Below are 14,699 nucleotides of genomic sequence, written 5' to 3'. Positions count from 1 at the left end.
GATCTCACGGTTTGTGACAGCAAGCTCTGGGTTGGGTTCTCTGCTGTCAGCACAGGGCCAGCTTCAGATCCTCTGTCTCCCTCTCTCTCTGCCCCCTCCCCTGCTCGAACTCTCTCTCAAAAGTAAACATTAAAAACTTAAAAAAAGAAAAAAAATGGCGTCTGACCCTTGATTTGGGCTCAGGCTATGATCCCAGGGTCCTAGGATCAAGCCCAACATTGGGCTCTGCAATGAGCACGGAGTCTGCTTAAGATTCTCTCTCTCCCTCTCCCTCTCCCCCTCCTCTGCTAGTGTGCCCACACATTCACTCTCTCTAAAAAATAAAATAATAAAAACTTAAAGCTACCTTCTGGCAGAATAAAAAAAAAAAAAAAAAAGAATTCGTATTTTTAAAAAATCTCTAGAGGAAAAAAAGGAAACAAAATCCAGACCGTAGGACACCATAAAAAAAAAAAAAAAAAGACACTTAAAACTATGTTTGAACGGCATCTACAAGGGATGTACCAAAAGAATTCAACAAATAAGGGCTAAAAGTAAAAAAAAAAAAAATACAAAAGGAAAAAACATATCAAAGAAACAAACACAAGACAGTATAGATGGCACTGTTACATCAGACAATAAGAGGAAACCTCTGCCGCCAAGTATTAAAACCAATCGTAAAGCAACTGTACTTAAAAACAGTTGAGTAATAAATATCATAAATGAGTCAAAAGAACAGAAACAGACTTAAGTATTATAACAGTATAAAAGAACTAAGTTATAGGAGGGGTTTCTGGGTGGCTTAGTTGGTTGGGCATCCGACTCCAGCTCAGGTCATGATCCCACCACTCATGAGTTCAAGCCCCGCGTCAGGCTCTGATTTCGATTCTGTCTCCCTCTCTCTCTCTGGCCCTCTCTTGCTCGTGTTCTGTCTCTTTCCCTCAAAAAGAAATAAACGTTAAAAAAAATTAAAAAAATTAAGAACTAAGTTATAATAAAGGTAGCCTTTGTTTGAGAGAGGGAAAGACAATACGAGCCGAGGAGAGGGAAAGAGGGAGTCTCAAGCAGGCTCTAAGCTCAGGACAGAGCCTGAGGCAGGGCTCGATCCCACAACCCTGGGATCATGACCTGAGCTGAAATCAAGAGTCGGAGGCTCAACCTACTGAGTCGCCCAGGTGTCCCTAAAAGTAGCTTTTTATTTTTTTAATGTCTTTTAATTTTTTTTTTATTTATTTTTGAGAGAGAGACAGAGAGACAGAGTATGAGCAGGGGAGGGGCAGAGAGAGGGAGACACAGACTCTGAAGCAGGCTCCAGCCTCGGAGCTGTCAGCACAGAGCCTGACACAGGGCTTGAACCCACAAACTGTGAGATCCCGACCTGAGCCGAAGTCGGATGCTTCACCAACTGAGCCACCCAGGCGCCCCTAAAGGTAGCCTTTTAAATTAATGAGAAAAGGAGTGTTTAGAAATAAAATAGAAGTAATTGTTGGCTATTTAGAAAAAAATATTCATTCCTTATCTTATATCCTATACGAACATAATTACAGTTGAGTTTACTTAAACCATAAATGACTACGAAGAAAATATTAATGTATTCATCTATCTCAAAGAAGTTCTTTCCAAGGACATATCTGTATGCTAACAATGATCTCACTATAAACAAAATGCAAGGCAAATGGCAAATGAGGAAAAATATCTGTAACAAAATAAAAATCATTACGAAAAGAACAAACACTCCTTACCTGTGTGTGCAAAAGACACGATCAGATCATTCACACACACACACACACACACACACACACACACACACACACAAATTCAAACATCCATTAAACACATGGAAAAAAAAAAAACACCAAAAAACCATAACTCCCTATCATTAATAATGAAAGAAATACAGATGAAAACATCTATGTAGTAACTTGAGAGTATAAATTTGTATGGTCTTCAAACCTTCAAATACCACAAGCCAAATTATACCTTTTAAGCTTCCTTTAAATACCTATATGTCTTAAAACTTATCCATGCTTTTCTTTTTTTTTTTTTTTTTTTTTTGAGAATTCACATTAAAGAAATAATAAAATGTGTGTACCAAGATTTCTGCCCCAGGAGTAGGGGGTGAACACAACAGTCAAATTGGGTCAGTGGACTGGCCAAGCCCTGCCACTTGAGTGGCCAGAACAAAATGATGTCAATAAAAGTATCTGCATTTTAGAGCATTTTTAGGAACCCAAAGAGATAATTATGGGTGCCTGGCCCATGGAAGGTGCCCATCAGACAGTGGTAGTGGTGGGGTGTATTTATCTGTAACACTGAACGATCGGTTCAAAATCCCTCATCTGAAATGCTCACAGTCAAACATGTCTCAGAATTAAGGCTTTTTGGGATATCAAAAAAAAAAAAAAAAAGGTCTAGGAGAGTACCTGGTAATCAACTATATTGCTATTTCTACAGGAAAACATAGGGATATTCATTCTAAGTGAGATAAACACCAGTTCGGGTCACGTTTTGCAATCAAATGAGTTAAAAATTTTTCAGTCTTTAGAGCTTTCTGGACTTCAGATGTGACAAAGGGGATTGAGAACCCATATTTATGATAGAAAAACATTAAAATCTATCTAAATGTTATGATAATAAGGGACAGGTTGCATAAGTTATATAGCTGTAAGACGGGAAACCATACCACTTATAAAAAGTCACTTTTTCGAAGAATATTTCATAAAATGGGAAGATGTTCATGAATAGTAGGTTAAAAAAAAGGCAAGAAAAAAATATGCATCATGAATTCCACTTTGAAAAAGTAAACGACATAGATGTTTATAATTCTAGAATAAAAGATGCAGGAACCATACCAGGATGTTAAATTAGCCGCACTGACTCTATGTTCTTCTTTAGACTTTTCTGTATTTTCTTTTTTTCTTTTTTTTCTTTTTTCTACTTTTCTGTATTTTCTAATCTTCTACGATAATCAGGAAAACAATCCACTACCATCCTGAACCCTTTATGGCTGATGTCCCTGTGCAGGACTAGAGGATTAACATCTCTGCCCTCAAGGAATCTAGAATCTCATCTCTGGAGAGCTCTGGGCAGGACTCATTAGAACTTGATTCGGCTCATCACCTTATCTAAAGCTACCAAAAATAAAAAATTAAATAAAAAATTTAAAAAGGACTGTTCAAATGTGTTCGACTTTTGCTTTTTTTCACTGTACTCACTGAATCTCAATTATTTAAGAAATTGTTGAAGGAGAAGGGAAAGATCGCATTCAGGTTTGTTCCAGGCACTTCTCACGAAGAGGAGGGTGTGAACTTGAACTTGACAGGCTCAGCAAATGCAAACCTCAGTCATTTTGTGGAGCAAATAGATGCTAAGAGGGACGGTGACATTGGAAGGGTCCCTAGTGAAGGGACGGTGACATTGGAAGGGGCAGGCAGGAATCTCTCTTACCTAACAGACCATCCGTGTCTGAGGGGTGGGCGTTTGGCCAAAGGGTTGAAGGCCTCAGTTCCCAGTGACCTGGGTGTTCCTAACTAAGAGCTGGTGTTCCTAACATCCAGGTGGTCTTCATGAACTCCTCCCACATCTAGAATTCTCCATCGGTTTCATATACAGTTTGAAAGTATTTTACACCAAAATGCTGTTTGTGACAGATTGTTATGGCTTCTTATGAGACTCAATTTCAAACTTGGAACAAAGGTAAATAAATGGTTAATCAACTTAACACCTAATCACCTCAAAAAACCCGAGTGGGTTGATAGTTCATCACGTTTACATAGATTCCAATAGTCTTTTTCAATTATTGCAGAGAAGAGGAGAAATCCTTGAGTAAAGCTTTTGACACACATAAATTCCAGCCGGCTGTGGCCTTAAATAAGAAGTTAACTCTCTTAGTTTAATCCCACAGAAAATTACTTGTTTGCAGGCAGATTATCCTCTGGGAATACTATTTTTTACTTGTGGGGTGCTAATCTTCCCTCCCTCCCTTGCCCTCTCCCAACCCAAAGAGGAGGAACATGAAGTAAGTGTGCATCGTCCCCTGTGCAACCACGACCTCCGTTAAAACAAAAACCTTCCAGGAGAAAGGGTGGACTTACCCTATCCCAGCTGAAGCACAGGCCCAGCCGATCAAGCTGCTTCCTCATGTGTTTAATATTACTGTGAAACAAAGGGAAGAGGGTTAGGTTTTCAGAAGGGGGAAAGCCACAAACAAACTGCACTTTGGGAATGTGAAAGGAAGCAGCAGAAGTCTAGGTTATTCGAAAGGTTTCCAGGGGGCACCTGGATGGCTCAGTCGGTCAAGCATCCGACTTCGACTCAGGTCACGATTTCACGGTCTGTGAGTTCGAGCCCCGCGTCGGCCTCTCTGCTCTCAGCACAGAGCTCGCTTTGGATCCTCTGTCCCCCTCTCTCTTTGCATCCCCCCCAAATAAATAAACGTTAAAAAAATCTTTAAATTAGTTTAAAATCGACTGAAGAGAAAACCCCCTAATGTACAAATTGTGGGAATCCGAAAGAAACCTGGTTTAGTGCTTATCAGTCAAAAGCTAAAATCAAAAACTGTCCAATAATTCGGATAGAAGGAAAGAAGTGAACTAATCAACTTTCATATAATAGGAAATAAGGTAATATGTCTTTCTTTTCTCTAGGTGATCTCTGCTTAGCCAGCAATAGCTTATTTTATTTTGTTCTAGACATTTTGCAGGAAAGTGCTTGCTACAGACAACGTTGGTGTCCCCCCGAAGTTCATAGGTTGAAACCGAACCTCCAAGGTGATGGTATTAGAGATGAGGCCTTTGGCCGGTGATTGGGTCTTGTGGGCAGAGCCCCCCTGAGTGGGCTCAGTGCCTTACGAAAGAGACCCCAGAGAGCTTCTTTGCCCCTTCCGTCATGTGGGGACACAGAGAGAAGATAGCCATCTATGAACCAGGAGGGGGGTCCTCACAGACACCAAATCTGCGGGCACCTTGGTCTTGGACTTCCCAGCCTCCACAACTACAAGAAATAAACGTCTGCTGTGTATAAGCCACCCAGACCATGGGATTTTTGTTAAAGCAGCCAACTGACTAAGAGAGCACTTAATCTTCACCCATTCAGATGAGGTAGGGGCTATGGCTATTGCTCTTTTACAGAGAGAGAAACTGAGGCACAAAGACGCTAAGTAATTTCCTCAAGATGATTGGCTAACAAGAAGGAAAGACAGGATTTGCACTGAGGTGGCCTGATTTCAGTGCCCATCTTCTTTTCTTTGTTTCAAGTTTATTTATTGAGAGAGAGAAGGAGAGGGAGAGGGAGAGAGAGAGAGAGAGGGAGAGAATATGCATGGGGGAGGGTCAGAGAGAGAGAGGGAGAGAGAATCCCAAGCAGGCCCCATGCTGTCAGCACAGAGCCCAACGTGGGGCTTAATCCCATGAACTGAGAGATCATGACCTGAGCCAAGATCAAGAGTCAGATGCTTAACCAACTGAGCCACCCAGGCGCCCCCACCTTCTTAACTGCTATTTTCTAGTGGAGGGGTTGGTAAACTTCTTCTGTAAAGGGGCAGATGGGAAATGTTTTCAGCCTCGTGAGCCATATGGTCTGTCACAACTACTCAACTCTGCCCCTGTATCATGAAAGCAGCCACGGGCAATATGTAAGCAAATGGGTATGGCTGTGTTCCGATAAAGCTTTATTTATAAAATCAGGCAGGGCCAAATGTGGCCCATGGATCATAACTTAACGATCATTGGTCTCGTGTACGTCAATTTGGTGCCATATCTGATCCACTTTATTTGATTACCTTTTCTTCCTTCTTTCATCATTCCCATTTAATCTGGAATTAACCATAACGGAGAAAGTGGGAACTGGGGGTTAGGAGAAAAAAGAGAAAAAAAAAGGTACAGTGGACGCTTTTACAATGTAGCGTTGGGCAAGATAAAGTGAAGGGAGGTGAAAGACAGTGGACACAGGCCCTGGAACTGCCCTTCTACATCTCTAGAGGCATGGGGTATGGAAGGGCCGCCGAACTTTGTGAAAGAGGCTGATGGAGTGAGCCCAGAACATTCCACTGGGTTCTGGTACGAGGGATGGGCACTGCTGGTACGCATATATGTGGAAGCCTGAGGCACAGGTGGAATTGGGAGTGTGTCCCCCCCCTTGGAGAAAGCCATACCCAAAATATATTGGCCATATATTTCTACACTGAATGCCTAAGTTCCTCTTGCTCTAGCACGGCGAAGGCAAAAATTAACAGAATTTTCAGAGAAAATTACAATGTGGGACTCAGATACAGCTCACACTATGGTCAAGAAGATGAGAAGCATCGTAGACATTGAACAAACGCAACCCTCTCCTTCTTTTGCCTTCCAAATGCAAATCCTCAGGGGAAGAATAACTTTGCAAACAACAAAGCATCAGACGGACACATCAATGAATACCCAAAACCTTCTTTGTCATTTCTCAGCAAAGAATACAGCAGGCTAAAAGCCAAACGCCACTATACATGACGCTGTTTATCGCCTGGCAGACTGCAATGTTTTGTTTGCTTGGCTTTCTGTTTCTCATACCCAGATTAGTACACATGTTTAAGGTTTCTGGGTGTGTTTGAATACACCTATAAATACATACCTTTGCGTCCAACTTTCTGGATGTAGATTCCGCTCGATTGCTGCATTTTCGGCAGGCAGTCCAAACGCATCCCATCCCATGGGGTTGATGACCTAGCACCCAGAAGAGAAACATCGGTCATGGCAGATTGCTAAAACCTCTATCAAAAAATAAATAAATAAAAATAAATAAATAAATAAATAAATAAATAAATAAATAAATAAAACCTCTATCAGCATTGTCTTCTGGGCAATAAACAGGCGTTCTCTCCTACTAACATATCCCTTTCTGGATGATTCCAAACGATGCTTTTGAAAGCCAGTTGGCTACTACGACGTATGCAGAGGAGAGAATTTAGAAGGTTATACACTGTGGTGCCAACAGCAATTTTCTCTGAGTGGACTATTTTTCGTGACTACACTTTACTTCCTTCTTCTTCTGGTCTGTACTGTCTCTAATGAAACCAAGCTGCTTTCCTGAAATTAGAGTTTCTTGTGATTTCAAAAGTATGTACATATAAAAATGTACAGGCCTTTAAAATGCTCCCCTCATATTAGTATCTTCCACTTAAGGAGCTGTGCTGTCCGATATGGTAGCCACTAGCCACATGCCGTTGTATAAATTTAAACTTAAATTAATTAAAATGAAAAATTCAGTTCCTCAGTCGCACTAGCCACCTCAGTCGCAGCAGCCACTTTGAATCACTTCCTGTGAGATGTTCCCATTCTCTGAAGAACGGGAGGCCTAAAATCTTAGAGCTCAAAAAGGTTTCTGAGAGAGGTCCTCCACCCCCGCCCCCCCTTTACTTTGACAGTTTAAGTAACTGTGGCCCAGCGAGAGTGAGCAGCCTCCCTAGATCACACCGGGAGTGATTAACTACCTAAGGCCAGGATGGGCCAGTAAAGCATCCATTTCGGCAAACGGACAACCCGTTACGTAGCTCAGCTCGCAGCTTCCACACCAAGTTCCGTCAACCTGACTTACATGCTGTGAACAGGAACCGTGGCTTGACACACGTACTGTGGTACCAAGGGACAGTCTCGCTTGTAATCACACAGACGACCTGAGCTTTTGTTCACACACATTTCCTCGGGACAGTGACCAATACTCGGAGGCGTTTAGTGCCACTACCTCATCACGCGTGAGCATCAAAACAGGACATTTTCCATGAGAGAAACAGGTCTGGTTTTCTTTTGTTAAAAAAAAGTATCCCTCTGATATTTGGAGTAATGCATTTTCACCATAAATAACTGGGTACGCAGAGAAAAATATTCAGGAGAAAACAAAACTCACTTGTAACTCTACCATACGGCCATACATAACCAGTTAAATTTGGCAAATTTATATCCAATTTTTAGAGATCGGGATCCTATTATTTATGTATGGGTTTTTTGTTTGTTTGTTTGTTTGTTTGTTTTAGCTCTTATTTCTTTCCCACCATGCACCTGGAGCCTTCTTCCATCTTTCTGTCTGGCATGAGAACTCTCTGAAGTGCACACGAGTATCGCCCATGACCATCTCTGCCTCGGCTCCTTAGGCACCCATGACTTGAAGTGTCCCAAACTGGACTCGTCTCCCCTCCCAGCCGCCAGATCTGTTCTCCCCCTAGCCCCACTTAACAGGAAGCAGGAAGAAAACAGGCATGCCCCTTCCAGGGAGTAGAGCCACTTGTCTTAGAGTCCCCATTCTGCTGGGCACATTACTTTTTAAATGGATTTTAGGAGTCTGCTGGAATCATCCCATCTAAAGACAAAGACCATGCACCTAACCCAAATCAGAGCCGCTCAAACCCCTCTGGCTAGTGAGTGGGAAATGCCAGGAGAGGCTCGCTCTTCAGGAGGCTGTGTGGCCGGCGGGGGACAGCCCCAAACCCAAGCCTGCCGTTCACGGGCAGTGGGACCCGAGGCACATTACTTACTCCACTCGTGACTGAGAGCAGCCACCTCGCATCGTGGACGTGCCGTGCTGTGTCAGCGGCACACCCAGCACGGTGCCCAGTACGGGCACCCCATACGTGGCAGCGCTGGCCATCGGCCACCTGCCACCTGGTCTTCAGCACCCACAACACTGCCCACCACTGGCTCCCCCGTCAAGACCTCAGCCGGTCTCTTTGGCCACATTTATCTGGATGGCTATGATAGCAGGCGGGGAGACGCCCTGACCTCACCCACGTCCTCAGCCCTGTGCCTTCCTGAGCATGGGCTGCTTGTGACAACCGTCTGCAGCACGCTGGTGTCGGGCACTAGAAGTTCTTAACCGAACCGAACAGACCATGAGGTTCAGAGGGCCAGTCATCTGTTTGGCCTGCTTTTCCATAAAAGGAAAAGTCATTCCTGCAAAATCAATGGCTCGTATCAGGTGCTTCGCTTGAAAGTAGCCCAATCGTTCCTGCCATGCGGGCCGAAGCCGGGAGAGTCGCCGGGTAGCCCACGAGGAGACAGCCACCAGGGCCCTGCCTCTGGCTGCGCCCGGCAGGGTCACATCGCCTCGTGGAACTGGCCACCCTGGGGGTGGTGGTGAGTCTGACCGACTCGCATGTGCTTTCTGGAAGAGATTCAGGCTCGGGGAACACGTAGCCCTGCGGGCACCTCAGCTTGCTATCGCTCTGGGAGAGGCTGGTCTTGCGGCATCCCGCTGGGAAGCCCTGGATTTCCGGCCCGAGGTGACCCCACCGCCACCTTCGGTGCCTCCGTCCACACCCCTCCTGAGCTCAGTCTGAACCGGGTCTTTTCTTCCTCCTTAACGGGATGTTTCCCAAGGTACAACCGTAATACGAGCTTGTTTTGACAAATGAAACAATCAGGGCGCCCGGGGGGCTCAGTCGGTTAAGCGTCCTACTTCGGCTCGGGTCATGATCTCACGGTTTGTGAGTTCGAGCCCCGCGTCGGGCTCTGTGCTGACAGCTCGGAGCCTGGAGCCTGCTTTGGATTCTGTCTCCTTCTCTCTCCGCCCCTCCCCACTTGTGCTCTCTCCGTGTCTCAAAAATAAATAAATGCAAAAAAAAAAAAATTTTTTTTAACAAATGCCAACGATACAACACGTGATACATCAAAAGCAAAGCTGACCCTCTCTCCCTGTGGCCCCAACCCCCATTCTCAACTCTTTGACTTACCTGAGACCACCACCAGCCTCTGAATCTTTCCACGTCGTTCTCACTCAAGCATAGATATACAAATATGTGCAAACATATATGGGAGCCAGATGGGTTATGTTTTTCGGAAATAGAACCTGATATACACTATTTTATGACCTGCGTGTTTTTTTTTTGTTTAACATATCATGTACAAAATACGTAAGTATGTGTGTGTGTGCGTGTAAGCACGTGTGTATGGCTTTTGAAAACATCCTGACATTCCCCCAGGAGTATCTGTTCTTTGAAGTTTTAGGAACCCGGCCAGACACAACCCAATCTCATTGATCTTCCAGACCCAAGGTCTCCCTTCCTCTTGCTAAATGTGGCAGGCCCAAAATGCCTCATCCTCCCCCACAGTGGCCTCCCCTTCTGGAAACTGCTCCTCCTTTAACTTCAAACAGTCCTGCTGGGGGCTGCCAGTCGCAAAATCCGTCCCTCCGGTTACCCGTGTCTGAACCCTTCTCGGGGCTTGTCTGTGGTCTGTAGGGCGTGGGGGCAACAAAGACGGGGAGGGCAACAGCACACTCTTGACTCCTTTCTCCTTGGCCAGGAGGAACAAGGATACGAGCCCAGGGCTCCTGGTGAGCCCACCTTCCGCCTGGAGGAGATGTCTGAGAAAGCACAGCTGGCGTGCACACTGAGACTGGGGACACAGGCAGCCTTCAAGGACCTGGTCCCCATCCCCATGGGCCTCTTCCTGCAACATTTCCCTTTGATTCTGTGAGACACATCAGGATCTGTAAAAACACACCCACCCCCTCCCACCCCCCGTTTTTGGCTAAGCCGGTCTGACCCGGGTTGCAGTCCATGGTGGCCAAGAATCCTAAGTAAAACAAACACTCGCGAGGATATAGCTTTCTCTTTAGCACTGCTTAATCCATAGACGAAAAACATTCCCTTGTAACAACTGTTAAGCATCACAGCCTTTCCTCTCTTTTCCTTTAATTTCCTTTAATTTCTTTAAAAAAGAAAGAAGAGACAGAGAGAGGGAGAGAGGGGAAGGAAGGAAGGAAGGAAGGAAGGAAGGAAGGAAGGAAGGAAAGGAGGGAGGGAGGGAGGAAGGGAGGAAAGGGGGAGAGAGGGAGGGAGGGAGGAAGGGAGGAAAGGGGGAGGGAGGGAGGGAGGAAGGGAGGAAAGGGGGAGGGAGGGAGGGAGGAAGGAAAGAAGAAAGGAAGGAAGGAAGGAAGGAGGGAGGGAGGGAGGAAAGGAAGGAAGAAGTCCCATTTTGGGGCTTTATGCTGGATTACTAGAAAGTTCTGCAATGCTTCCACAGACGACACAGGAGTGCACCTTCCAGCTGTGCTTCAATTCTCCCGAGGCTGCTTCACTGGCAGAAAAATGGAACTGTTGTGTAACTGTTCCACGAGAAAGGGGAAAACTTAATTACCACTTGGTTTCTTTGTTGGAACTGCCAAAATGGCACTGGTTCAATGCTCCTGCCTATTAACATTCTGTTAGATGCTGTCCGTATTTTTAAATAAAGTCAATACAGAGACAGTCACAAAAACCAGTCTGGATTTACGTAATATTTTTCTATTTTTGTTTTCAGATGAAATTAGCATGAAAAGAGTCTTAGCCCACATGTTACCCAAGCTGTCTATGAAAATAAAGTTAGAAAATCTTAAAGCTTCTTAATATTTCATTCTTACCAAAGCCTGACAAAAAGCAAATGCCCGCCCTAGAATACAGCCCGCGGGAGGGCCTTTCTGCATCTTGAAGTCAGAACAGTTGCTTCCGCCACGGGCCAATCACTGGAATAAAGGTTCCGTGAGCCAACTCTCTATGGAAGAGGAAAGGGTCCCATCGCTCCAGTACCTGGGTTTCCAGAGACCCAGGGGCCAAGTGCAGAGCTCACTCTTGTGCTAGAGAGGATTCACTACCGTCAAGAGGGAACCAAGGGGAGACCTCGAACAAGATCATGAAATAACAGAGCCTGTCCCCTCCTTCCAGGCAGCAGATTCTATGTGCTGGTCAAATTGTTACAGCCCATCTACGTAAAAGACACGTGGCAGGGGGCGCCTGGGTGGCTCAGTCGGTTGAGCGTCCGACTTCGCTCAGGTCACGATCTCACGGTCCGTGAGTTCGAGCCCCGCATCAGGCTCTGTGCTGACAGCTCAGAGCCTGGAGCCTGCTTCAGATTCTGTGTCTCCCTCTCTCTCTGGCCCTCCCCCTGTTCATGCTCTGTCTCTCTCTGTCTCAAAAATAAATAAATGTTAAAAAAAAAAAATTTTTTTTTAATAAATAAATAAATAAAAGACACGTGTCAGGTGATTTCTATGCCAGCCTCGTTCACCTCTTGGTCTCTTGGACACCACATCAAATACCTCCATTCCAGGTACGGGATGCCCGCTTTCTCGCCTGTGGTTTCCTATGGCCGAGACTATCTACAACGTTCACCGGGAGAACTCTAAACTCTCCTTTTTGGTTCTGAAATTCCTATTTCTTTCTATCACCGTAACTTGGTTTATTTATTTTTTTAAAAATTTTTGTAAATATTTATTTTTGAGATAGAGTATGAGCAGAAAGGGCAGAGAGAGAGAGAGGGAGAGAGAGAATTCCAATGAGAGCTGTCAGCACAGAGCCCAATGCAGGGCTCCAACTCAAACCGTGAGATCATGACCTAAGCCAAATCAAAAGCCGGATGCTTCACTGACTGAGCAACCCAGGCGCCCCATAACTTGGTTTAATCCTCCCACAGTTCCAATAAGTAACTATACCTACAGCTCACCCATGCCAACTAGGCAATTTGGCCTAAAAAACAAAGCCAACATCTGGATTTATATGTTAGGGTCACCTGGGCTCTCTCAGTTCCCTGGGAGTTAATTCTTCTTGGATAGGAGTGCTTTCTTTTCTTTTTTCTTAATTTTGTTTCTAATGTTTATTTATTTTTGAGACAGAGTGTGAGCCGGGGAGGGTCAGAGAGAGAGACAGAGAGACACAGAATCTGAAGCAGGCTCCAGGCTCTGAGCTGTCAGCACAGAACCCGGCACGGGGCTCAAACCCACAAGCCGAGAGATCATGACCTGAGCCGAAGTCGGATGTTTAACCGACTGAAGCCTCCCAGGCGCCCCTGGACGGAGTGCTTTCTGCAAAAAAAAAAAAAGAATAGAGACAAAGCCCTAGCAGCTCTAACTTGGAAATCTAGAAAATAAACTTCCAGTGTGTGAAAAAAAACATCATTTCCTGCCGTTCTCCTAACAAACACTCTAAACTCTTCTCACTTTCAATTGACGCCAAGAGGCACAGCACAACATCCCCAAAACTTGGAAGGGCAGGACACCACCACCACCTCCAGACCAAAGGAACAAAGGTGAAAAGGAGAGGTGACAGCCGAAAGGCTGAGATCAGGTATAGAAACCGAAACAGGTGGGTCTGCCCAGATGGAACCAGATCGGTGACGAAGACACTAGAAATTCTCCGGCTTCTCCTTTCCTCCTGCGTGCCAGTCTTGCCAGTTTCTTTTCGTCCCCAACCAGCTGGAGGCCAGCTGACACCAGGGCTTGGGGGACGGGACGTGGCCTGCAGGGGTCATCGTGCTACGAAAAGCAAAGCAGGGGCTGGAGCTGACAGTGAACTGGCCACGGGCCGCCCAGGAACTCCAGCAAGGCCACAAACCTACCATGACTTGGGGTATCAAAGGGGAGTCAGGGACAGCTACTGAAGAGGAGGAAACACAGGGGTCAGAGACCTGGCAACTCAGACCAGAGCTAGCCAGAAGGCAGGGCCTGGGAGCCGGGGCTAGGCCAGCCTCTGGCGTGGACAGGGCCTCATGCCCATGGCTCACCGTGACAGGGCCTTCCGCCTCCCTCTGAACGGAGCCGTGGGCGTCTCAGGGTTGGCAGGCCGGATGGATGGCAAGCGGACTAGCAGAAAGGCATACAGGGGAGGGCACAGTTACATGCGACAACATAAGGCTCTCAAGGGACTTAGCCCGGAACATGCCAGAGATCACGGCCCAGAAGGGCCTGGTCAGGAGCGGGTGGTCAAAGGGGCCCACAACCTCATCTATGCTAGATTTCTTCTCTTTTTAATGTTTATTTATTTTTGAGAGAGAGAGAGAGAGACAGAGATAGAGACAGAGTGTGAGTGGGGGAGGGACAGAGAGAGAGGGGGAGACACAGAATCCAAAGCAGGCTCTGGGCTCTAAGCTGCCAGCACAGAGCCCAGCATGGGACTCAAACCCACGAGCTGTGAGATCACGACCTGAGCTGAAGTCGGACACTCAACCGACTGAGCCACCCAGGCGTCCCCGTATTTCTTCTTTTTCAAGGGGGTGGAAATATGGAATTGTATGTACAAGTTAAAAATACATTTTTTAAGAAGGAAAAAAAAAAAAAACAAGAACAGGCAAAGGAACGGTTCTTCCTCCGACACAGGAAGTAAGATCCAACCGAGGTAAGGAAACTTTTTAAGGTGGAACAGAAGGAAGCTGGGGCAGCTGGCCGCCTGCCTTCCGGACGGCAAGAGAATTAGCACAGTTGTTACCGCAAAAGGGCCGGCCAATCCCCTCGGAAGGACCAGCTTTCTGGCCTTTTCATCACGAAACAAAACTTCATATTTGATACCAACCGAGCTTCTGACTGAGAGCAACCATGGTTACCGCTGCTCAAAAAATTGCTATTTTCAGAGTGTCATAGTTTCCCTGGACTAGATTCAACACTTTATTTCCAAGAAACGAAGACACATACCATTTAATGCTGTTCAGCAGGTGTTAATAACCCCCCATTTTTACACACCTGTGGAGCAAAACCAAGTGAATGCTCCAGAGTAAAAAAAATCCAAACGACGGTACCGGTACTGAGGCCCAGGGCAGACCTGCCCCGGGAAGGCGGATGAATCGGCCACTTTCTAATCAAGATACTGGACCAGCGATCATTCTTCCCTTCAAATTACCCGGGAGGGGACAGGCCCTGGAAATCCGCTCTCTACTTCTTTAGAAGCTACAGAGATTCGAAAATTTGAAAACTGAAGGCCACGCGATGCCCCTCGGGGCGCTTCGTGA

At 45.9% G+C, this 14,699-nt stretch overlaps 1 protein-coding gene across 2 annotated transcripts in view; it reads right to left on the bottom strand.

Annotated features, from left to right (window-relative positions):
- LARS2 (leucyl-tRNA synthetase 2, mitochondrial) overlaps nt 1-14,699 on the bottom strand; it is a 169,624-nt gene that overhangs the window by 136,935 nt on the left and 17,990 nt on the right. For both annotated transcript variants that reach the window (XM_047096296.1, XM_047096297.1), the window contains exons 4-5: nt 6,586-6,677; nt 4,074-4,134 (exon numbers count right to left, since the gene is read on the bottom strand). In XM_047096296.1, the coding sequence (XP_046952252.1) occupies nt 4,074-4,134; nt 6,586-6,677 (153 nt within the window). The remainder of the gene's footprint in view (nt 1-4,073; nt 4,135-6,585; nt 6,678-14,699) is intronic.

This window comes from Lynx rufus, unplaced genomic scaffold (assembly GCF_022079265.1).
Source record: "Lynx rufus isolate CCGP_SWC_20201006 ecotype Redwood Valley unplaced genomic scaffold, mLynRuf1.p SCAF_4, whole genome shotgun sequence".
NCBI lineage: Eukaryota > Metazoa > Chordata > Mammalia > Carnivora > Felidae > Lynx > Lynx rufus.
The sequence above is the reverse complement of the archived record's forward strand: the minus strand, read 5'-3'. Positions and strand labels throughout refer to the sequence as shown.